Source organism: Indicator indicator, chromosome Z (assembly GCF_027791375.1).
Source record: "Indicator indicator isolate 239-I01 chromosome Z, UM_Iind_1.1, whole genome shotgun sequence".
In the NCBI taxonomy this organism is placed as follows: domain Eukaryota; kingdom Metazoa; phylum Chordata; class Aves; order Piciformes; family Indicatoridae; genus Indicator; species Indicator indicator.
In genome coordinates, this window is record NC_072053.1 from 34576309 (window position 1) to 34598966 (window position 22658).

General features: G+C 43.7%; 1 protein-coding gene across 1 annotated transcript; it reads right to left on the bottom strand.

The window, feature by feature from the left end:
- Positions 1-12444: 12444 nt before the first annotated feature.
- Positions 12445-20644, bottom strand: CRHBP (corticotropin releasing hormone binding protein). The gene is made up of 7 exons (XM_054397992.1): positions 20483-20644; positions 19933-20026; positions 19125-19282; positions 16918-17128; positions 15501-15649; positions 14059-14176; positions 12445-12602 (listed from the first exon to the last, which is right to left on the bottom strand). Exons 1-7 carry the CDS (start codon positions 20561-20563, stop codon positions 12445-12447), a joined length of 969 nt encoding a protein of 322 aa, XP_054253967.1. The 5' UTR covers positions 20564-20644.
- Between the last annotated feature and the right edge of the window lie 2014 nt (positions 20645-22658).

Here is a 22658-nt window from a genome sequence, read left to right on the forward strand (position 1 = left end):
GAGACTTTCAAATTGGTTTCATTGAAAAAGAAGAAATGAAGGGAAGCTACTTGAGATCTGACAATAGCTGAAGTGATTTGTAAGCATGAAGCACGCAAGATAACATTTAATTAACAGCAGCAAAAATAGAACATCGCTTTGAATTTACGTAAGTTCTCTTGTTGTGTGTACGCTCAAAGCCCTTTCTTTAAGTTTCTCTTCTCAGAAAAAATGTTGCAACCCTCCATTCCTGTGGATGATAGGAATGGAGTCACAATTTGGGCACATTTTCCAATCCTTCTTCAGAGATTTCAACACTCACTTGTAGGGTTTGACCTGGATAGCACTTTCCAAAAAATCAAAATCTGGAATAATTTTCCTTAAAGCAGTGAAGGAGACTGTGTGGGAGATATGACAAATAAATGCCTTTATTTGTTATGATTGTGCAGAAGCTTTCTTAACAACTGCTTCCTGAATTTGAAATATCTCTGTGACTTAATCATTTAGTATCTACAGAGCACACAGAGAGAAGCTACGAGGCCTGCAACTCAGGTGACGATCCTGGGTCCCCTGCTCAGCAGAGCCAAACAAATAGGCTTTTGGTGCCACTCACCTGATCCATTTTGAATGCGTGCTTCAGCGAGACATGAACCGGTTCCTGGACTCTGCTTCTTCCTGCTGATCAGTGAGAGGGCCCTGACAGTGCAAATAGCAACCAAGGTCACTCCCGAGCCTCCTCTTCTCCAGGCTGAACACCCCCAGCTCCCTCAGCCTCTCCTCAGAGGGTTTGTGTTCCAGACCCCTCACCAGCTTCGTTGCCCTTCTCTGGACACGTTCCAGTACCTCAACATCTCTCTTGAATTGAGGAGCCCAGAACTGGACACAGTACTCAAGGTGTGGCCTGACCAGTGCTGAGTACAGGGGAAGAATAACCTCCCTTGTCCTGCTGACCACACTATTCCTGATACAGGCCAGGATGCCATTGGCTCTCCTGGCCACACTGGGCATACATGAGCACATGTATGATCTATTTGTACAATCTTATTATCCAGAGTTAGGTAGTGCTCAGGTTTTCTCATTGAATGAGAAAACTGCTGAGTTTTCAGTGATGGGGTCTCCTGCATCTGTTTGGTAATAGAATCATACCTTTGGATTATGACGAACCAGCATGGCCTTTCCCAATTGATTTTCCTTTTACATTTGAGCCAATGATGGCTCTAAAGTCTGCTTGACTTTGATGTGTCCTCTGTAAATACATGCTTGATGGAACTTTCTTCTGCTTCGCTTTTGCTTGCAAAGACAGTTAAGACCAAGTGTCTGAAAAAGCCAAGAGATGGGAACAAAGAGAAACGGATAGATCACATTTGTAAATTAGGCTGTTTTGGAATAAGAGCAACCCAAAGTCTTTGGGGCAAATTCCCCAGGATTCAGCTTAGCACACTGTACATTTTAAACTGGATCATCTAAACAGCATTTCTACTGCATCCTCAGCTTCCTGTAAAATTATACTATCTGCTATAGAGATTGAGAGCTCAGATGGGCTGAAAATGTGTCTCTTTTTCTTTATTTTTTTTAATCCCCATTATCTATGTTCAAACCAAACAAATTATCATAGTAAATACACAGCAATTTCTATGTTTTTGAGGAATCTATTCCTAACATAAGATGTATTCTATTCAGACAGGTAGGGCTGATACTGCTGTAGTCACAAATAGATCAGCCAAAACTGACCTCCTTCCAAAGATAGCTACATATTTTGATGTAATGAGATGATAGATCTGTGTGTCAGCTGCATTAAGAATGGACTGTATTATGTGGTGATGACTCTGTAAAGCTTCCTAGATTTACTTATTTTCTGCCTCTCATTGTGAGGGTCCAACTCTTCCTGCCTCTAACCTGGTCTTTTTTACTTTTCTTCATTTTCCAGTGTAAAGGAACCCAGTGTATTTAGCTGTATTTAATCCAGCTTGCAGAAGCCTGAAGACACTGCATCTTTTATAAAATAAGAAACTGCCTATGCATTCCCAAAGGTGAGGCTGGAGCCTGACTAATTAAACAGTCAGGGACCCCATTTGGTTATCTCTTCAACTGGGACACATAATTTGGCTTCCAATTAATTGCAATGTTGGTCCTGACTGAAAGAGAATTTACTGTAACTCTAATTATGTCAGAGTTAGAAGTATGTGTTATCAATCTCTTTTGCCTCACAAAACCCCCAGACTTCCAAATCAAAATATTTTTAAGAGAAACCAGCAACTTGGGTCTGTGTTCAGACCTCCTCGAAGACTTGCCCAGCTTGAGGCTCACTTTACTACCGCACCTAAATTTGAGGGAGGTTGAAAACAAGAGTTTCTTAGAAATGTTGTTAATTTTGTCATGTCTTTTATCCTCACAGAAGCAACAACAAAGTTTTTTGCACTTGCTTGTTTTGTTCACAGTTTGTGGGCCCACAAAACTCTTTGGAAGAGTATCTTTTCCTTGTAAGTATAGGCTTCCTAATTAAAAAGCCTGTGAAACCTTCTCAGAGGCATTAGATTTTAATTGTTTCCCCACACACCCAGGTCCATATTGAAGGGCTTTTTGGGACTGCAGAATCCATGTCCACCTTCTGGTGGCTTGCAGTTAGTGGCAGCTGCAGGTTGTGGAGCTGCATGTCTCCAGCACCTCATGTGACTCCTGAGCACCAGAACTGATTTGTGACCAGAGGCAGCAAGGTAGGATCAGCTGAGACTCTCAGAAAGTTCCTCTGCCAACCTAACTGGAGCTCTGACATCTGAACAAGATGTCAGAAGGAGTCATCATCACCTAGCTTTGGTGTCTGAGTTCAGCCAGGTCAAAGGCGTGTGTAGAGGTATTTGCCAATAGCTGTCAGTTAATTAAAGCTGAGCTTCCCAAAGATGGAAGAGTTATCCTTCAGACAAATTATCATGATCTATTACCACTTGCCATGGTGATGGTTCTGTAATTTTTACTTCTGTTCTGTGAAAAATATTCAGTCATACCCTTTACTATTGCATCCAGTTGTTTTAGTAACTGAGCTTTACGTAATATTTTATTTATATATATATCCTAATTCCTGCCTGTGGCTGCATGTGTCCGAGACTAGTGGGCCCTGATAGCCAGGCTGGATGATAGGGCAGCTTCTGTTGCTCTCATGCACAGTGGAGAGCTCAGCCAAAGCACTTGCTCAGAACCGGCAGTGGGAAGTGTCCCAGAGTAAAGGCAGGCCCAGCCTAAGCATCTCCCATGTGAGAGGAGTTAAGATAACTTTTATTTGACAACAGTTTGCTCAGATTCAGGCACGAGGCTGTAACCCTGCAGTTTCCTGCCATGGGGCTCCAGAAGCCTGGGTAAGGCAGAGACAGGGATGTGACAGCAGAGAAGGAGGAGAGCTAGGGTGTTGTGCCTATGAGTTTAAAGGCCAGAACATGTTTCTCCTCCAGCTCTGGGTGTCTCAGCTCTTGGCAGGGGGTGGTGCTGCCAAGCTCCAAGCTGCTTTGAGAAACCTCCAACTACTGCCAGACCTGGGGTGGGCTTGTGAGTGGTGGGACGTCTGTGAGCAATCGTATTCTGCATGAAAGAGGCATGCTTTTCGTGAAGGACATGCTTGGGTCCTTCAAACCACTGTGTGAGTCCCAGTGCGGGGCACTGAGTATCAGTGTATAGATGAAAGGCAAATTTTGGTGATAAATCTGCTTGCTTTTCTGTTGAGGGGCAAAGTTACCAAAAAAACCCTATTAGTCAACACTGTAATTGATGGTTTGATGGTAATTTGCAGCAGCACCGTACCATGAATACCAATTTTATTCAAAACAACAGATAAAGAAAACTTTTCATTTTGTAGTGACTCACGTGTAAATACACTGCATTTCCTTTAATAGGAAATGATGTGCGTACAAAATCCATAGTTGCTATGATTAGTTGTTGCTGATCTTTAAAGATAAGAAGCAAAGTGTGGGGAAAAAAGTGAAAATGGTGTCAATTTATCAACAAAAAAAGTTACTTGGATACCAGAAGTAATGAGGCTCTGAATAAAAATGACTATAATGAATCACTTCCTTGAAGTATAATTTAGCTTGTGTTTAGAACTGAGTAAGTACAGCTTTGAGGTCCTAAGAAGTGTGCATTTCATGAAGAAAAGTGAAATTTCTTTAAGTGCTTAAAAATTAGTTTGGTCCCTGTTACAATATTGATGCTGCATATATTGCAGTGCGAGATAATGGAGCTCAAAGTCTTTTGTGCCCTGTGTGCACAAAATAGTATGATCCATGTAGGCTGCATAAAATCCACTTGATGTGCGAAAAGAGTGCAGTGTGATGGCCCCAGAGGTGTATTGTAAATTTGCACGAGTAGATGATTTGCAGTGGAAAGCAAATTATATGATCAAGCACCTAATGTGTTCTGCAAAAATTTCTTTGCTTTCTTTACTGTTTACTTAACCTCTATGATTCAGCCTCCGTGCTACACCTTACTGACTATTAATCAGAACACCACTACAGAGAAAGCAGGCACAATTTCAGGGAATTACTCACAGCAGAGAAATTTAGAAGGTGTTTTAAAGCGTGTTTAGACTACCATTCAGAAAAGACTACACTTATCTTGGTCTGAGAGCTTATTTTTGTTGTCAGTTGTGAAAGATAAAAGCCAAGATTAGGTTAGCAGAACAATTCTCTCTTTAAAAACATTTAGTATTATTATGGGAAGTTGCACATTATTTCCAGAAGTCTGTGATTTTTTTCGTCACTGCTATAGGAACAAAGAGTCTAATTTTGGGAACAGGTGGTCACCTCACAGAGCAGAAAAATCATTGTAACATCTTACTATCATCGATCTTTTTACCTTTGAAGGAATCAATTCTAACTTTAACAAAACATTTCTACTTTACTTTTACATATTTAAAGTAATCCTTATTTCCTGAATAGCTGGAGGTGGGTTTTTTTGGTGTTTGGGTTTTTTTTTTTTCATTTAAAAAATCATAAAGAGCTTGAATAAATGTGTATTATCTATTTCTGTATTAAGACCTATTTTACACTGCTTTTGGCACATGTCCTGTGTTGATAGGTTTTATGACAATTGGTCTGTTTTCATTGCCAGAAAGTTCTTGACAAACATTGTTTCAGCTGACTGGTGCTTTCTGGGGCCAGTGACTGCCCCAGTGACAGGGGCACTTCTGTAGGAACAAGTGCTCTTTTTTTGTTTCCCCAATAGGTGCAGAGTATTTCCGTCTTCTTTAATAGGTAACAACAGAGGTTACTACTCACTAATAAGTTCTGCAATTGTTATAAATGTATTTCTTTTATACCTGGTGAAGATGGAAATATTTAAGCTGAAGATTTATTGCACGGTCTATAAGCAGAAGAATTTTAATCATTAAATCTTATTTAAGGTGGGAAATCCAGACTCCTTCTGCAGAACTTACTATGTTGTTTTCTCTGAACAGCCACCTTGAATTTCATGTTAGTATAGAAATTCAGGAGTTGATTCATATCCTGTATCCCTCTGTCTTCCAAGTTTGAGATTCCAGCAAGGACTGATGATTTTTCTGTTTCTGCAAACAATTGTTAAACCTAGGTTCTTTTGTAGTTTTTGTGGTGATGAAGAGTTTTTCAGTCATTACTTGAGTGTTGTCTGACCCATGAGCTCAAGTTCAGCGGTTTTCTTTCTAAACCTACTACAGTAGTCCTATGCTGCATAGTGCTGTTGTAGTATCGTGTCACCTTGGACGTCACTTCTCTAGGAGAAAAAAGCCAACCAACCTGCTTCCTTTTGTATATACTGACAATGACTTTAGTTCAAAAGTACCTTTTACTTTTGCTGGACCTAATGTTGAAGTTGGCCCATGTGTGGTAATGTTATTGATGGGTCAGACCACATGACCTAGAGTGGTCCCTTCCAACCCCCATTGCTCTGCAGTTGTAATTACATGGGACTTACAGTGAAAAGTACTGCTCTAGCATGCTGCTTTTAGGGGGAATATTGGGGTAAAAGATAATTAAAAGCCACAATGTTTATCTGCAACATTGGGACCTTTCAATGGTGTTGTAGATACAATCGTTTACACTTCATAATGCTATATTTTGTTCTTACTATAGAAAGACTTTTCAGACCATATGTGCTGAGCCTTATGCTTTGAGAAACAGGCATCTCAGTTCATAAATGATTCCTTTCAGTTTTAAGAGATGATAAATTCCTCTCATCTTGTGCTTGTGTGTTAACAGCAGTTTTTCTCTGGCGAGATCAAACTTGGCCATATTGGTCATTTCTGCATGAATCCCACCACTCTAAAGGGGCACTTTGAGTCCAGGCGGTTTGTCTAAATCTAGATGTGTGTATTTTGGTGTGAAACCACACTTGGCACTCTGAACGCCTACACAGTGAGAGGGTTTTTTTGCAGCTATATCCACACTACTTGGAAATAGTTTATTTTGAAAAATTGAGGTCAAATGTACAATCCACATTTATACCTCAGAGACCTTTCTCTGACCAGCTTCCCAAGGGAAAGCAATCAAAACCAAAATGCAACAGATCTGATATATCTGTGTAAGTGCAGGTGTGAATGCCTTTCCTTAACTGTCTTCTCCAGAAGTGCTGTTATGGTATTGTAAATAGTGAAGAAAGTTTCATTTTTCTATCCTCTAAGCATCTAATTGAAGAGAATTAGAAATCTAATAGAACTGCAGATACTCTGGCAAAACAATGAAACTCTTAATATAATTCATGTAAGAAGTTAGCCAGTCAGAGACATTTTCCATTCGCTGTTGTTGATAAGCACGCTGGTATCCCTTGGCAGAACGCTTCTCAACTGCATGTATCCTGCAGTATAACAACAGCGTTGCCAAATACAGGTTATTTTGGGGCATGCTGGAAGCAAATGTGAATCTTCATGTGCTGAGAATACACCATCAGCTGTCCTCTTCCTGCCTCGAAGGACTATGGTCGTCAGCAGCTGCGACAGCATTGGTGCTCAGAGGTGACAAATCCTCAAGTAAGTGAGTCTCATGCTGCTTAAGGTAATCTATCATAATTAACACCTTAGACATGTCCACCCAAGACCAGTAGGACAGTGTCACTCCTGAAACTTCAAGGTTTTGTCAATCAGGCAATCCATGTAGCCAGCAGATATTGTTTCTTTGCTTCACTCTAAACATCTAGCTTTGGTTTAGACACCAAAGTAATGAGAAAGAAGGTCTATTTCTGCCAGGGTCCTGACATGCTCATAGGTCTTAGTGGCTGACACATATCCCCTGGGAACCCCATCCCCACCATGTACTGCTGAGGGCCCGGGGGATATGTCTCTGATTAGCCTGGGGCCTTCAGTCCCTGCCTGAGTGATATTGTAGGTGTGCCTCTCACTGCCTCTCTTTTCTGGATGGGACTGGGTCCTGCACGGCAGAGAGCTGCTCTCTTGGGTGGAGCACTTGGACCTGTGTCTGAGTTTGTTACTCCATTCCACTCCCTGCACTCACTGTGAATTGGGCAACAGTAAGACTGCCAGTTGCCTGAAATGTCAGGAGGTGTTTAGCTCCAAAAACTCTTTCAAGAACACAAAACACAAAAGTTACAAGTAGATAGAGGATTTTATTTTGTTTTCCTGAACCTTCTTTAAGAGCTGATGCTCACTAACACAAAGCCCATTGTGTAGCCAGGAGCAGGCTGATGTGTTCTCAGTTTAGTTGGGAAAAACATTCTTTGCAGTGTGGCAAAGGAAAGCCACAAAAAGCAGCAGCATGAACACAGGCCAAGAACTCCCTGTTTCCTGAAGAGTAAGAACTTGAAGAATGAAAATTGCTATCCACTACACAAAAAAGAAGAGGTGGTGTATGGTACAATGGGGTATTTTCCAAAGACAGACATGCAACAATGACAAGCAGCAGGCTTTTGTCTTCCAAAACTTGAGAGTATGGGCTCAAGTGGTGCCTTGGAGGTACAATAGCAGCAGCAAGAACCAAACCAAATGGGCCTGACAAAGATCTGTGCTCAATGCTACAGAGGAAAGGAAACAGCTCCAGGGGAACCCAAGAAGCTTCCCCGTCCTAGGAGCGTAGAAAGCTTTCTCCCCCCAGATGCAGGGCACGAGAGGCCGTCTCCATGGTGCATGAGCAGCAGCAGCAGCAAGAACCAAGCCAAAAGGGCCCGAAGGAGCGCTGAAGGGGCTGTGCTCAGTGCTACAGAGGAAAAGAAACAACTCCTGGGGAACCCAAGAAGCTTCCCCGTCCGCGGAGTCTAGAAAGTTTCCTCTCCCCGGATGCAGGGCCCGAGAGGTCATCTCCGTGGTGCATGGAGCAGCAGCATGAACTGAGCGAAAAGGGCCCAGAGGAGGCCTGAGAAGGGGATGTGCTCAATGCTACAGAGGAAAGAAAGCAGCTCCCAGGGAACCCAAGAATCTTCCCCATTCTGGGAGTATAGAAATCTTCCTCCCCCTGGATGTAGGGCATGAGGGCCACCTTCGTGGAAGCACAAAGCAGGAACCTGGCCAGAATAGCCTAAAGGGGGCCTGGCAAGGGGCCATGCTCAGTGCTGCAGAGGAAGGCAAAAAAAACCCAGAGGCATTTACCTATTAGCCTGTAGGCATTTACACTGTAGCCAATTTGGGGAAAAAAAAGCCTTCCTTCCCCCAGCTGCAGGGCACGAGAGGCTGTCTTTGTGGTACATGAGCAGCAGGGCAGTAACCAAGCCAAAAAGGTTCAGAGGAGCCTTGAAAAGTGGTCATACTCAATGCTGCAGAGGAAGGCAAAAAACCCCCAGGGACCAGTGCCAATCTGCCCTGGGGGAAAAAATTCCTTCCTGACCCCAGCACTGGTGATCGGCTATTCCCTGAGCATGTGAGCAAGACCTGGTTCCTCCTCCCACAGGCAGGTCACACCTCCCATGAGATGCCCAAGCCCTATTCTCCCTCAACCTGGAACCACCTCATGGCATTCTGAGAGTGATCAAATACCCCTGGCCTGATCGACCTTGGGGCATGTATCTTTTCCTGTGCCTGGCAGGACACCAATGGTCTTTCTCCCTCAGCCCTCACCAACCAGTTCCACTGGTTCCTGAATGGCCTCCTCTGGGATGTGTCTGGGATGCTCCTAGGTTAGGATCTGGCAGCAGACACAGGAGGGTGCTCCCTTTTATACTGTCCCTGGGCACTGTCACTGCGGTGCTGCCGTTACCAGGTGATGGCACTGTGCCATCAGGCTGATGTGCCCCACATGTGCAGCCCTGCCCATTGTCACCCCACCCACCTCCCCTCTGCCCAGCATCCTTCACAGGAAGCCTTTGGGCTGCTGCCCTTGAGGCAGTCCCTACACCTAGGAGGCCTGGGAGGCTTGTCCCTGCCCTTGATGGCTATGCACTTGTCCCTCTGATGTGCATTCCTGATGTGTCTCTGCCACTTGGCTCTCAAGTACAAATCTTGTGCTGTTACTCTTCTCTCAGGTCATGGCAGAAACCAACCTTGTAGCCCAGAGACAACACCAATTAGCTGGCCCCTGTCTGCATCGGAGCTTAATGGGGGAGGTCCATGGGGCCCCTGTGGGCTTGCCCAGTCCTCTGATCTGGAGAGTCACAACTGCAGAAACAGTGATTTTTCTATTTGTAGACATTAAAATAAGAAGGGACCAGTTGTATCAGCCAGATACCCATGGGACCTGATGGGATTCACCCCAAAGTACTGAAGAAGCTAGAGAGATGTTACAGCAGGACCTTTCCTGGTCATATACCAAAGGAGGTCCCTGCTGACTGAAAATGTTATTCCAGTTTAGGACTTGGGAGCATCACTTTCATCACTGTGACTAAGCAGGCATCACTCAAATACTTACATGCAACCTGGGGTTGTCACGTTTAACAGACCTGCCAGACAAGCTCTGTGTATTCCTGGTAATGTATTTCTGGAAGTTAAGCTCAGCTGCCCTATGCAGCACTTTCCTGGGACAGCATATGATCAGCTCCACACAGGTTCAAGGCAGCATGTTGTTCCTCAAGTGAGACCACCTGGTGCCCACAGACCACATTTGCAGAAGATGGAAGCCTACAGCTTCTTGGCCAGCAGGTGGAGGGAGGTGATTCTCCCCCTCTGCTCTGGTGAGACCCCACCTGGAGTACTGCATCCTATTACAAGAAGGATCTGGACATGCTGGAATGTGTCGAGAGAAGGGCCACCAGGATGATCAGAGGGCTCTCCTATGAGGACAGACTGAAAGAGTTGGGGCTGTTCAGTCTGGAGAAGAGAAGGCTCTGAGGTGACCTTATTGTGTCCTTCCAGTATCTGAAGGGGGCTACAAGAAAGCTGGGGAGGGACTTTTTAGGCTATCAGGTAGTGATAGGACTAGGGGGAATGGAATAAAGCTGGAAGTGGGGAGATTCAGATTGGACATGAGGAAGAAGTTCTTCCCCATGAGAGTGGTGAGAGCCTGGAATGGGTTGTCCAGGGAGGTGGTTGAGGCCCCATCCCTGGAGGTGTTTGCAGCCAGGCTGGATGAGGCTCTGGCCAGCCTGATGTAGTGTGAGGTGTCCCTGCCCATGGCAGGAGAGTTGGAACTGGCTGATCCTTGTGGTCCCTTCCAACCCTGACTGATTCTATGATTCTTCCAACAGCCATCTGTTGGGCAGACGCTTAAAAGAAGTTAAAGATAGGCCATAGCAGGGGCAGCCAAACCCATTTTAGAAATTTTGTGCTGTTCCATGCTCAAGCATAGATACCAAGAGCAAAAACGTCATCCCTACCTGGGTTCACAGTTCTTCCCAAGTAGAGTCAGTAAAGTAGGACAAAGAAAGATCCCTCTTCATGGGCAGGAAACAAGCAAACACATGCTATAACTTCCAAGAACAGTAACCTTGCAACTCACTGGCCTGTAGATCTTTTGTTCAGCAGAAGTAGCTCAAAATAAGTTTTTCAAATGTTACAAACCCCAGTGGATTGTCTCACAGGAGAACAGTAGTCTTACTATTAAGCACAATGGCAAAATGAGTGAAATATATGAAAATTTATGGTGAATTTTCATTTACTGCCCAAAGGCTATGAACTAGATGCATTTTGCATTGCAAGTCTTGATGCGATTATTCCTTGCCAACATGGAGCCTGACACCAACTGCCAGTTTGTGCCCATCATCTCTATCTGCCTAAGTATCCAGGTAGTACTATTTCTGCTCTTAATAGTGGTAATAAAAATACCTCCCTCACAATAAGGCCAGTGAGAAATTACGAACTAAAAACATTTCAAGAGCTGTCAGCGAGGAGCACATCGCCTACAAGGAGCATCTGGGGGAGCTGGGATTGTTCAGTCTGGAGAAGAGCAGGTCGAGTGAGACCCTATTGCTCTATAACTACCTGAAGGGAGGTTGGAGCAAGGAGGGGACCAGCCTCTTCTCCTTGGTGCTAAGCAACAGGACTAGAGGAAATGGTTTCAAGCTGTGCCAGGTGAGATTCAGGCTGAGTGCTAGGAAATACTTCTTCACAGAAAGGGTTATCAAACATTGGAATGGTCTGCCCAGGGCAGTGGTAGAGTCACCATCCCTGGACGCAGTGTGTGGACCTGGTGCATAGGAACACAGTTTAGTGTTTGCCTTTGAGTGCTGGGTTGTGTGTTGGACTGAATGATCTTTGAGGTCTCTTCCAACTGGATCTGTTCTGTGATTCTGTGAATCAGTCCATGTGCCTCCCTCACTGGCTTCCTAGCGATCTCCAGGTTTACCCTCTCTTCATCTGGGTCATCAAAGTTCTGGAAAAATTAATCTACACTTATTTCCACATGTCAGCAGGATACCTGACCAAAAACTTCAAACAGGGATGGTGCCAGTGAGTGTACAGCTGGAAGGTACTCTATGTGAAGGTATGTGCAAACTGGCAAACCAAATTTCTGCCCCTAATGCTACTTCAGTAGTCTGCAGTTTTACAGCAACATATGTTCAAAAATTATAATCTTCAGAAAACTGCACAAAAATGAGGAAGTTTAACCAGAATGTTAACAGAGCCCTTCAGAAAAATACAACACAACAACATTTTGCCAACTCTTTGAATGCATTTATTTATGTTTGGATTTGTGTAAGGAAGTTTCCATGCTATAAATTTTTATTAAAAACATGTTGTTAGAAATAAATAGTACATTTATAGTCATAAACAAACCAGTAGCTTTTACACATACTAATGCTGGGTTTCCTCTTGCAAACTGAAAGTGTATTGCACCATCTATTTTTTGTTTATATTTGATATAAAAGGATATCAAGGACATCAAGGACATCTGTATGGGAAATATAGCCTTCTTGCTGTTGATTTTGGATGTAGTAAATTAGCTTAAATGATGCAGAAAAAAATATAATGATAATAACAAAGATTAATATATTGATTATTTTTTCTTGCTTGTCATGGGAATGACTGATTTATATTAAAAAAAAGAAATCTGCTTGTATCATAGAAAGGCTCGATAACATCAGCTGGTTAAAGGATTTCATTAACTATGTGAAACTCTGTATCCTGGTTTCTCAGATACTAGGGAAGCAGAATTCCTCAATACTGTTCTCCTTTCTGTCTTCTGTTTCCTGCAGATTGAGTTGACGATACTCAAATGTCACACGGTTAATGTGCTTGCCGCTGGAGACCATTCGCAGCACGGTATTGTCACAGCCAATCTTCATTTGGGCTAGGTAGGGAAAAGAGATATAAAGGAAATATAAATATATACTTTATGAGATAGAGGGAAAAGAGATACATAATGTTGGGAATTCAGAAGTACTGAGACACACAGTTATGGAAACAAAGCAAATTTGTGTGTAGTTATGACTGGCCAATGATGGTATTGCTGACTGAACACCTTCTTTGGGATTTCTTAGTTTTACTGTACAGTGGTTTGGGTATTTAATCCAGTGTTGTAACATCTACTCATTCAAATCCATGCACTTCCCTTCCCACTGCAGTCTCATGCATAAACAGATAGACATGATGCAGAGGTCTGTATGTGTTTGCAGTTGAGATGGTATGCTGCTGTGAGATACCATGAATAGTGGGTAAAGGTAAAGGCACCCCAGAGATCCAAAATCATCAATATCAAAATGTTTCCTGTTAGAGGGATGAGTGGTTTTGTGTGAAAGGACGCTTTTCACAGTAACAAAGGTATGTGAGAGTCCCACCAAGACAAAACCAACATACAGACTTGCTCTGGAGGAATCAAGCATATCACTAACCACTGCCTTAGATGAACCATTTGAGCAGGATTTTGGCAAAGCCTATTTCAGTTGGAGAACTTGGGAACCTTTCCTACTGGAGGAGAAATCTGGTGGGTCATTGGGAGAGTGAGAACTGCCCAGATGGGATTTCTTCTCCTTCACACCACCAGGAAAGCACATTTTATTCTAATTGAAGTGCTTGGTATTGACTTGGCACTAGTGTTTGCCAGAAAAAGCTTTGAACAGTGCCTGGGCAATTAAGATGTGGTGTGATCTCCCAGCAAGGGAGTCCACAGGGTGTCGCACCAGACACAATCCTGCTCTTCAGCTCAGTGGAAATGCCACTTCTCTGGTGCACCCGTTCATGGTACCAAGGAATAGTACAGATGCCAAAGGGGCTAGTCTGCTGCATTGCTGCAACACTTTGTACTCTGCTGTATTGAATCTTAGAAAAAATAGAAATTCTTATTTTTATGGGGAAAAAGAGGTCGCCAACCTGGCATGATAGTCAAACAGGTACACAGTTCCTGCAGGTTTCAAAACAGGGACTGGGACCTCTGAAACTTTTGGGGTATGTGTTATTCCTGCAGCAGAAAAGCAGGCTTTGGGAACATTAAGTGCAGAAAAAAACCCTTAACTGAAAATATAATTGCTTTGCCTTAATTTATTATGATTTTCCAGGCTCATTTATCTGTTGACAATCTGATAATCATAAGTGTCATTGGACAAGCATTTAAAAAATGCACATAACTTAACCTTTCAATAATGAACATTGCAGGGCCAGTGAAGGTAGTCGTGAGTGTGCTGTATCACACAGCCCAGGTACAAACTAAAATAGTCTTAGTTTTCCTGTTCTGCTACATGCAAGGACTCTGTATGACTCCCTTTGGTTAACTATTTTATCACATAAAGGTAAGTGGAAGAAGTTCTTACCAGACCCATGAAAGGAGTGACAGAGATCAGCTAGAGGAAACATTTTGGATGGATCTAAGCCAGTACCACCTAGCAGCTCCACAAAGTCTCCGACTCCTGCACAGCCTGCTGATGGTTTCTAAAAAGGCAGAGATTAAAAATTGTTTATCATTTATCTTCAAAACATAGCACTTCTCTAGGCATGATTACACCCAAGAGGAGGTTTTAGAAGTCCCCTGTGGTCAAACTTGTGTGAAATCAGGCTGGTCTCATCCTGAGTAAAAATACTTCATTTTGACATTAATAAATTAATTTCCTAGAGGAATTCCAAAGAAAGACCTAAGTAGGCTCTGAAAATTACAGACAAGTTGTTAAGGTGTTGACTCAGCTGCTTTTAGTGCAGGTAAGCAATCTGATTCTGGATGCTTAGAGCTATTATCAGTATAGTCATGAGTTGCATGTGTGCCCACACTCGTCTGGCAGGCAGGAACTGAAGTTGCACTACACTTTACTTACTTTTAAGCAATAAGTGTTGCTAAAATGCACTATTCTGGCAAAGTTTAATTAAAGCAGGAATTAACCAAAGGAATAGTTTTGTATGATGACAATGGCTTACTGTACATTAGGCCCACAAAGGTTCTTTTCCTGAAAATGCTGTTTTCTAACAACTCACGCAGATACCTTGTGGCCCTTGGGCTGTCACCCATATGCTGCTGTTTAAGTGTCTGATTTATTTATTGTCCTCCTGATGTTGTCCCTTTTCTCTCCACTACTGAATAAGTCACCTCACTTGCCCATCTCTCAAAGCCTGGTTTGTTCTGACGCTCACAATTCCTGTAAAGGACCTAGGCTGTCAGTCTCACTGTCAGGAGAAAACGAACTTTCTTGCTCCTATGATCTTGGATAGTTTGGAATTTGCACCTTCTTACACCTCTCAGGCACAAGATGCTCTTGTCCTTTCCTGTCTGATCTTCACCTAGCACCAAACACTTTAGCCAAATCCCAGCCCTGTGCCATACATCATAGCAGATGGAGCAGAGGATGCTCAGCATGCAGGGAATCATCTTGTGAGCATGTTTGTATTTTCTCCATGATAACACCTGACTATCTAACCCTTGCCTTCTTTCTGTGTTTGTGTGGTTGCTTCTTTCATTAGTTTAAATACAGACAGACAGCTTTCTGGGAGCATAGTTCTTTCCTTCTAATGAAAAGTGTATATGCATTAATGATACTTTGCATAAGTGTATTGCCTCTGCAACACTACAGAGGAAAAACCAACAGAGAGAGACCCAGCTCTCTAGTGTCTAGGGGGAAACCAGAGCCCTCAGCCTGTGCATATGTGGACTGAAGCACACCTGCCTTAGCAGTCATTGCCACAGGCTACCCCTGCTTCACCCCCTTTTCTCTCCTGTGCCCGGGAAAAATGCACGTGGTAGTAATTTCTAAGGAAACAAATAACTCACCTTTAAAAAGAGTCCATTTAAATGACCCAGGATAAGATCAGATATTTTTATCACCACTGGGTAGATTATGGAGAAGCTGCAGTTTCTGTGCTGATGAGGAATGACCATGGTAAACCTTCCTGAGGGAGTCTGAGAGATGACATTGCAAGCTGGAGTGTGGGAGAAGGCACAGGAGTTACTTGTGCAGTCGTTACTGCATGTAACAAAATGATAATGATGTACTTTCAGTAATAACAAAGAACATACTATTTAATTACTGAAAGTTATAACCAAATGCTGAGAATTTTGCATGTCACATTTTTTGGGGTTCCCTAAAAATTCCCTGCCTGTTGCTTAAGAGGACACATGAGGTCTGGCAGAAGATAGGGGTGAAGCAGTCAATGGGAGAGCTCACAGCCCTTATTCATATATCAGGGGCTCATGTTGTTGAGGGGCTTGTACTCTTTGCCAGCTTGAAGGAGGCTAAATAGGAATGCAGGGATTTTGTTTAGCTTTGACTGATTATCACCTGATGTTGCCAGGAAATCCTGAAGTTCTACTCAGCTCCTCTTAACTGGAGTTTCTTACCTTGCAAAACATCTCATTGAAACTAGAGCAAGTACATGCTGATTTTACAGTTCAAGTAAGGGAGCAACTTACCTGCATTTGCAACCCTACAGATCCTCCACACAGACCTAGAGGCCATCAGCTGCACACAATAACTACAGAATGAAGCCACACCATTGTGGAGACCAAGCTTGCAGGCTTGTGGCCGAACAACTCAGAATAAAGACAGGGCAAATGTGCCATCATCTTCATCCACTCCATGGTAAGGCAGATAAATCAGGCTACCCTGAACAATAATTGTCTTTTCCCCTCTTGGGAAAATGATGAAAGCAGCCATGATTTGTGCCTTGCCAGCTCACAGGCTTAGGGAAATAACTTGCAAAATAGATCCATGGGATCATAAGTCACTCATAACTATCAGATAACTATTCAATCAGATAACTATTCAATACACTGTTCTTGCTGTTGAGCTTTTTTGCAATTTTTTTTCCTCATCATCAATCCAGATATAGAAATTGTTGAGGTTAAACTCTAAATTAATACCATTTGTTCAAGTAAATTGTGTTGGGACATGACAGAATGGATAGCATACTGTTTGAAAAGAAGAGCCTTCTGGTCCTGAATATTGAAGCTATGCCTAAGTTATCTCTTCTGCTTCACTTACTTTTTTTTTTTTTTTTAATTTTCTTTTAGGACACACACTGAGCCTGATTCAAATCCCCTGGCATGCAGGAGCGCACAGTTCTACTGGCACAACTGGAGCTGTGTCAGTGTAGATAATGCTGGCAAGAGAATTCAATGCAAATTAATATGTTCAGTTTGCTTCCTGCCCTGAATTCAAGCCCATGTGATGGTGTGAACACAGACTTACGAAAGAGGTTGGTACTTTTCTTGACTGTGACAGTAAATCCATTGCCTGGCTGGTGAATCCTGAAGAAGATCATTGCCACATTCTGCGATGACCTGATGCTCTTCTGAGTATTGCTGTTTTCACAGAAGTCCACATATCTTTGGGAAGTGGGAAGGGGATGGTCCAAGGAACTGGGAAATTTTTCTCCTTTGAGTATCCAGCCATCAAATATCTACAGGGGTTCAATAATTGAAAACAAGGGTTTTGCTTAATACACTGTTAGCAGAGAACAGAAACATTACAGATACTGTTTTATTTTGACACCAGGTAAAGCCACCAATGAAAACAAAAAATTCTTTGCATTTATCAGTTCCCTAGTATTTAACTAATTACTCAAGTGTCAATCCATATTTAGGAGAGGGATACACACAGATTTTCATGCTACCTTTGTTTTCTTCTAGTGATAATTTTGGTGACATTTTTTTTTAAGCAGCTCTTTTTGCTCCAGCAATATCATATTTCTATAGTTTTTAAGATTTCTTACTATTGCAATTTCATTGTTACTAAGAAAAGGTTTTGACCAGCTTGATTTGGAAGCCAAATGAAAGATAAGTCACCCTCTCAAACTCTGTGCATTAAGTCCATTGCATGTTTTGCAGCTTGTCATTAATGGTCCAAAAGGCTTTCCACAGATGTTGTAATACAATACAGCTTTGGGGAGGAATTATTGGCAGAAGTATTACTCTCTCTCTCCTGTGCCTATTCTTTCAGCTCATCCAAACCACTAGAAAGCAGAACAAATGCTGCCTACTTGGTTGGACCTTAAGCAGCAACTTCTACAAATCATTCTTTCACAACAAAATAAGCAACAATTTGCTCTCTCTGTCTTTGACAAAATGTGTAAGAAGTGTGTCAGAACTATAAATCTGTATTTACTCTATCATAGCTGTGCAATTGCATGCCTTGCTTTTTCAGTTCCCTCCTAGCCACTCTTACCCAGTAATCTCTTTTATGCTCCAGTCAATAGTTTGAAAAATCCAAGGACCTGATCCTGTGGTCTTAATGTGAGCAAGTGTTGGACTTCCTTACAGACAAGCTGCAGGATCAGTCTCTGCATTTGCCAGAACTGTATCTTTTTTGAAGTAATGAGATGTAGGTGCTCAGACTGCACCAGAATAAAGCTGCCTGTATAAATACAATTGTATAATGTAGAAAGTGGGGCTATATGACCAAAGGAAGAAAACCTCTATAAAAAGCTCAAAGATCTCTTCATATTTTTCTAAGCTTCACAAGTCACTGTAAGTCTAGGCACAAAATCTTTGCAGGCACATGAGGCTGAAATCAGACTCCCTGCAGTGATGTGGGGAGAGATCCCAGACAGGAGAATGGGATAGTGGGACAGGATTTCCCCAGGTAAATCAAGCAGGGAGACAGCATCTCTTTAAAGCAGGGAGGCAAGAAAAGGGATGAAATTAGCTTTCATAATCCTCCTCCCTGGAGTTCAGCTCTCCACTGGGCAGGATGTGGTCTGCACTGTGTACAACCACCACAGCATGAAGGGCACAACAAAAGCTGAGGGGAGCAGCCAGGGGCTGTTGAGCCTCCTCTCCTTTCATGAACCAAATTCAGATCTTCTGCATACCAGCAAAATGTGCTGGTAAGGTTTTTTTGATACTGAAATATAAATGGCTCCAAGACATGAACCTCTGCTCTGAGCCAACATCCTGTAAAGCTCTAGAGGGACCATTCGAAGAAGTCTGCAGTGCTCCACTCGTTAATAGCTGATGTGAAGTGACCTGAGAGTGGAGGGTTTTGAGCAGTAACAGCCCTTCAGAGAGCTGTGTCATAGTCTGCAGGGCTTGCATGATTCATAGTGTGATGAGAAAATTCTCCTAATGGGGCTAAGTGGCTCAGCTCATACTGACCAAACTTCTTGGTTGGTCCCCAGGTATGGACACTCAGAAGTGCTCCTGGAAGAGTTCAGAAGAGCCAGTGCTGCAGTTTGAAGAGGAAAGCCTCAACTCACATTTGACTTTGCTTTACAAGGGGTGTGATGTACCCCAAGTATCTCAAGCAAGAGAAACAGCCATCCCAGAGGCAGCTGCTTTGTGAAAGCCTGTTCTGCACACACAAGCACAATGCATTCACTATGCCCTTTCCCATGGAACAAATGTCTCACATGTCAGATGAGAGCAGGGGAAGTGGAGCAGGATTTGCCAGTTTCTTACCTTCAGGAAATCACCCCCTTGGCAGTCGATGTTTACAAAGTTGTAGTCTATCATGATGAGCTCCTCGGGCTCCCCGATGAAGAAAGTCGCACAGTGCAGCTGTGGCTGGTCTGCAGTGAAGGTGAACTGCCCCTCTATACTCAGCATGTCAATGCAGCCTGGAGAAAAAGACACAGAGCTGCTGCCTCAGCCTGCTGGGGAGGAAGACCCAGCACCAGCTCTTGTGATGCAAGGAAATGGGGAGCAACAAGAGACCCCCAGGCTGGCAGTAAGAGGAGGGAGGCCCAGCTGAAGAAAGTAGCTGATGAGCATCAGAGAATGTATAGTAACTCACAGGTGTGAGCACAAGTATGTGTTGGAGAGGTGTGGGGAAGATGTCATGTCAAAGCATCTCTGAGTGAGAAGAGAGAAAACTCTGTGCGCATGTGTGTGTGTGCACAAGCGCACAAATCCTGTTCCTTCAGGTTTCTTTCTAATCACAGTTTTTCCACCTTCCCTGTCCCCTGGAGATGTGACCCTGGCCAAGGATTCAGGTGGATGATCCTCATCCTCCTCCCATTATTGGGGACCCCCAGCTCCGAGCTCCAACCTCTTTTCTGAACGCCGTTTCACTCTCTCTACCTCAGCCATGTTGGTGTTTGTTTTTTTTTTCTGAGATCGTAACACTTTATCCTTCTTCGCCTCCTTGCAAAAAGTGCCTGCAGCTCTGTCACTGTCAAATAGCCCCTTTCCCCTCCCTGAGCCCCAGGCTTCCCCTGGAACTATCCCACCTACATTGGTCCCTACCAGAGGAACCAAAGAAACTCACGGAGTGACCGCCGGTAGATCTGCCCTGCAGACAGCTCTCGTTTCAAATCTTCACTGAGGAGTAGAAAGGGCTCGTCTTCACCAGCATCCCTCACCTGGTGAAGGAAAGAGGGCAAGATGAGGCTGGGACAAAGTGAAATGCAGCCCACTCCGTGCACCTCTCAAGCATAGGCAGCAGTAGATTAAATCCCTCCTCCAGAACAGTGCAGCTGTGGAAGAGCAGTCAGAAAGCTGCCAGCCTGCTGTAGAGAGGAACAAACCTGGCACCCATGAAGTAAGCCCAGCAGCTCAGTGCATGGTGAGTCTCTTAAATCCTCAGCAAAAAATGCAAGTTCCAGAAAAAGGAGGATAAACAAATGGGGGGAGCGGGGGACATAAATGGGTGAAGGGACTCTTGCATTAATGTTGCCCAGGTGTAAGTTAAATGTAGGAAGAGTGAAAATAGGAGGGGAGAGAGAAAAAAGCACAGTGCTCAAAAGCTGGGAGTACAGGTTAGAAGAGAGTAGCTAAAACCACAGTAAGTTGCTTTAGTTGTCAACCCCATTGCTCACCTCTAGGTATCTGGTTTCCCCCTTGGAGGCTGCCAGGAAGATGAGAACGAAGTGGCATTGAAACTGGAAAGCAGACGGCATGCTGACACCTCCTCTGGCAGCCTTCTCTCTCTCCCCGTGTCCAAGTTTCTGCCGGTCTGCACCGGTAGGCAGGAGCCGCTGGGGTATCTTGGAGAGATTCTTTTTATAGAGCTGTTGGGAGGGGAGGCACTTGGTCCCTGTACTGATAGGGTAACCCATGGTAACTGAATTTCTCTTGCAGTGACACAGTATGTGGGCATGACGAGGGTCCAAATCACTGCCACTGCCACTGCTGGTTGAACTCCCCTAGTCGGCAGATGTCTTTTCTACTTACCTGTCTGGTGGACTTGAAAAGCTCTGCAGAGGAGAACCCATTCCTGTGCAGCTGGGGCACTTCTGCTTATTTCCAGTTATTCCAAAGTGAGGAATGGTGAGAATCCCTCACTCCTTCTCTTCTGCATTTCAGAACTTGCAGAGCTCACTGCCTCCCTCCTGCTGCTCTGTGATGTGCAGCTCTCCACAGCCCTAGTCCGAAGTACTTCTCACTGGCCAGGCCTGAGTGGGTGCACCTACATCCCAGGCTTGCAGCCTAGGGCCAATGTGCCCCGTGGGGCTGGAGGACCAAGTGGCTTCCAGGTCCTGCATCTGCAGCTGGGGCACAAGGGCTCTTCAGCAAGAACACAGGCAAAACCAGGCAGCTTTCTCTGCCAACACAGCTCTTGTACAGAAATGAGAAAAGCCTGGGGTTCCCAAGGGCATATTCCCCATAGTAGCTGATACTACTCCAGCCCTGATCCTCAAGGGAAATCTGAGAAAGACCTTTAAAAGGTAAACCTGGGAATGAAAATTAATAAATCTGCAGAGTATTAAAAATCAGGAAAACCCCCAGTGTTAGAGTATATTCTTGTTTTCTTCTAATCTGGGATGAACCATCAATGCTCTGCATACATTAACTACCTGATGCCTATTCCAGGCTTCTTGCTAATGTCTCTTTCTGTACTTCGTATCCCTATCAAATTGTCACTTTGGTTCAGCAAAACTTAGAATACAATCTAAACCTGCAAATCTTTAAGTTTGTTGTTTCTGATTTTATAGTCAGGACTTGTGAACAGACATTTGCTTGCTGTTTCCCCCAACTTACTGGTTGAACAATGATTAAATGACTGGATGATTAATTACTGCATGAACCAAGGCTGAATTAATTCGTCTTCATGTACCTGGCCTGAATTGTTTAAACACTGTGATTTTAGGCAAGGGAGTTCAGAATCTGAAATCCACTTAAGTTCTTTGGGAGTTGTATGTTTTGCTGGAAAACCACAGGGTTTAATCCCAACTTTAGAGGATGGTTGGGTGGTTAATCAGGAGACCCTGGAGACCACTGGAATCCTGTGGGGCCAGGAGAGGCTGCAGGGGAGCCTAGCATCATTCACTTTTCTCGTCACACATTCAGTTTCTCAAGAGGTGAAGAAAGTTAGAATTACAGTATGATCCCTTCACTCCTCATCTTTGAGGCACTTTGCAGAACCCAGCCCCAATCCTGGCTGAGGTGTCCCTGTTTGCCCCCAGTCTAAACCTGAGATGCTAGGTCCTTGAATGTCTTCAGCAAAGGAATGTGATAATTTGATTGTATGATAATTTGACAAGTTACTGAAGATTTGCTTAAATTCAGGTCCAAAAGTGAGTGAAGGACAAATGATGCTCAAATCAGTATGACCGACTATTATATCAGCTGTGAAGTCAGAATAAAACCTGCCAACAGTGATGTCAACATATTTTAAAATCTTGCCCATGCATAGCTGAGGTCTGGGCTAGTGTAGCATTCACTAGGAGGTCCTGGCAGAAGAAGTGTGGAGACTATCCTTCTCCAGCTAACATGGTGAGAGGGAGGGTAGGAGCCATATGCACCTTTGTTGCAGTTTCTCGCTTACGTGGGACTTTTGCAATTCCTATGCAACACCCACAGAAGTTTGCTTTGAGCTTTACAAATACTTTGTATAATATTAGAACAAAAGTTAAACTCAAATGCCCCTTGCTGTGGGGCTTGGTTTTAACAGAGGTGCTAAGGCAACCTATCGTCTATTCTGCATCATTTTCCAATTAGTGTTTTGTCTCTGGGTTCAGCAGGAGCTGATGAGGCACAGTGATGTCCTGCCCA

Bases quoted from the DNA above. Each gene is read 5' to 3' on its own strand.
- CRHBP (XM_054397992.1), bottom strand. From the start codon at position 20,563: ATGCCGTCTGCTTTCCAGTTTCAATGCCACTTCGTTCTCATCTTCCTG. The intron at 17,129-19,124 runs GTAAGAAACTGG...GAACCCCTGTAG, and splicing joins AAGGGGGTGATTTCCTGAAG to ATATTTGATGGCTGGATACT. The intron at 15,650-16,917 runs GTAAGTCTGTGT...CCCACACTCCAG, and splicing joins GAAAAGTACCAACCTCTTTC to CTTGCAATGTCATCTCTCAG.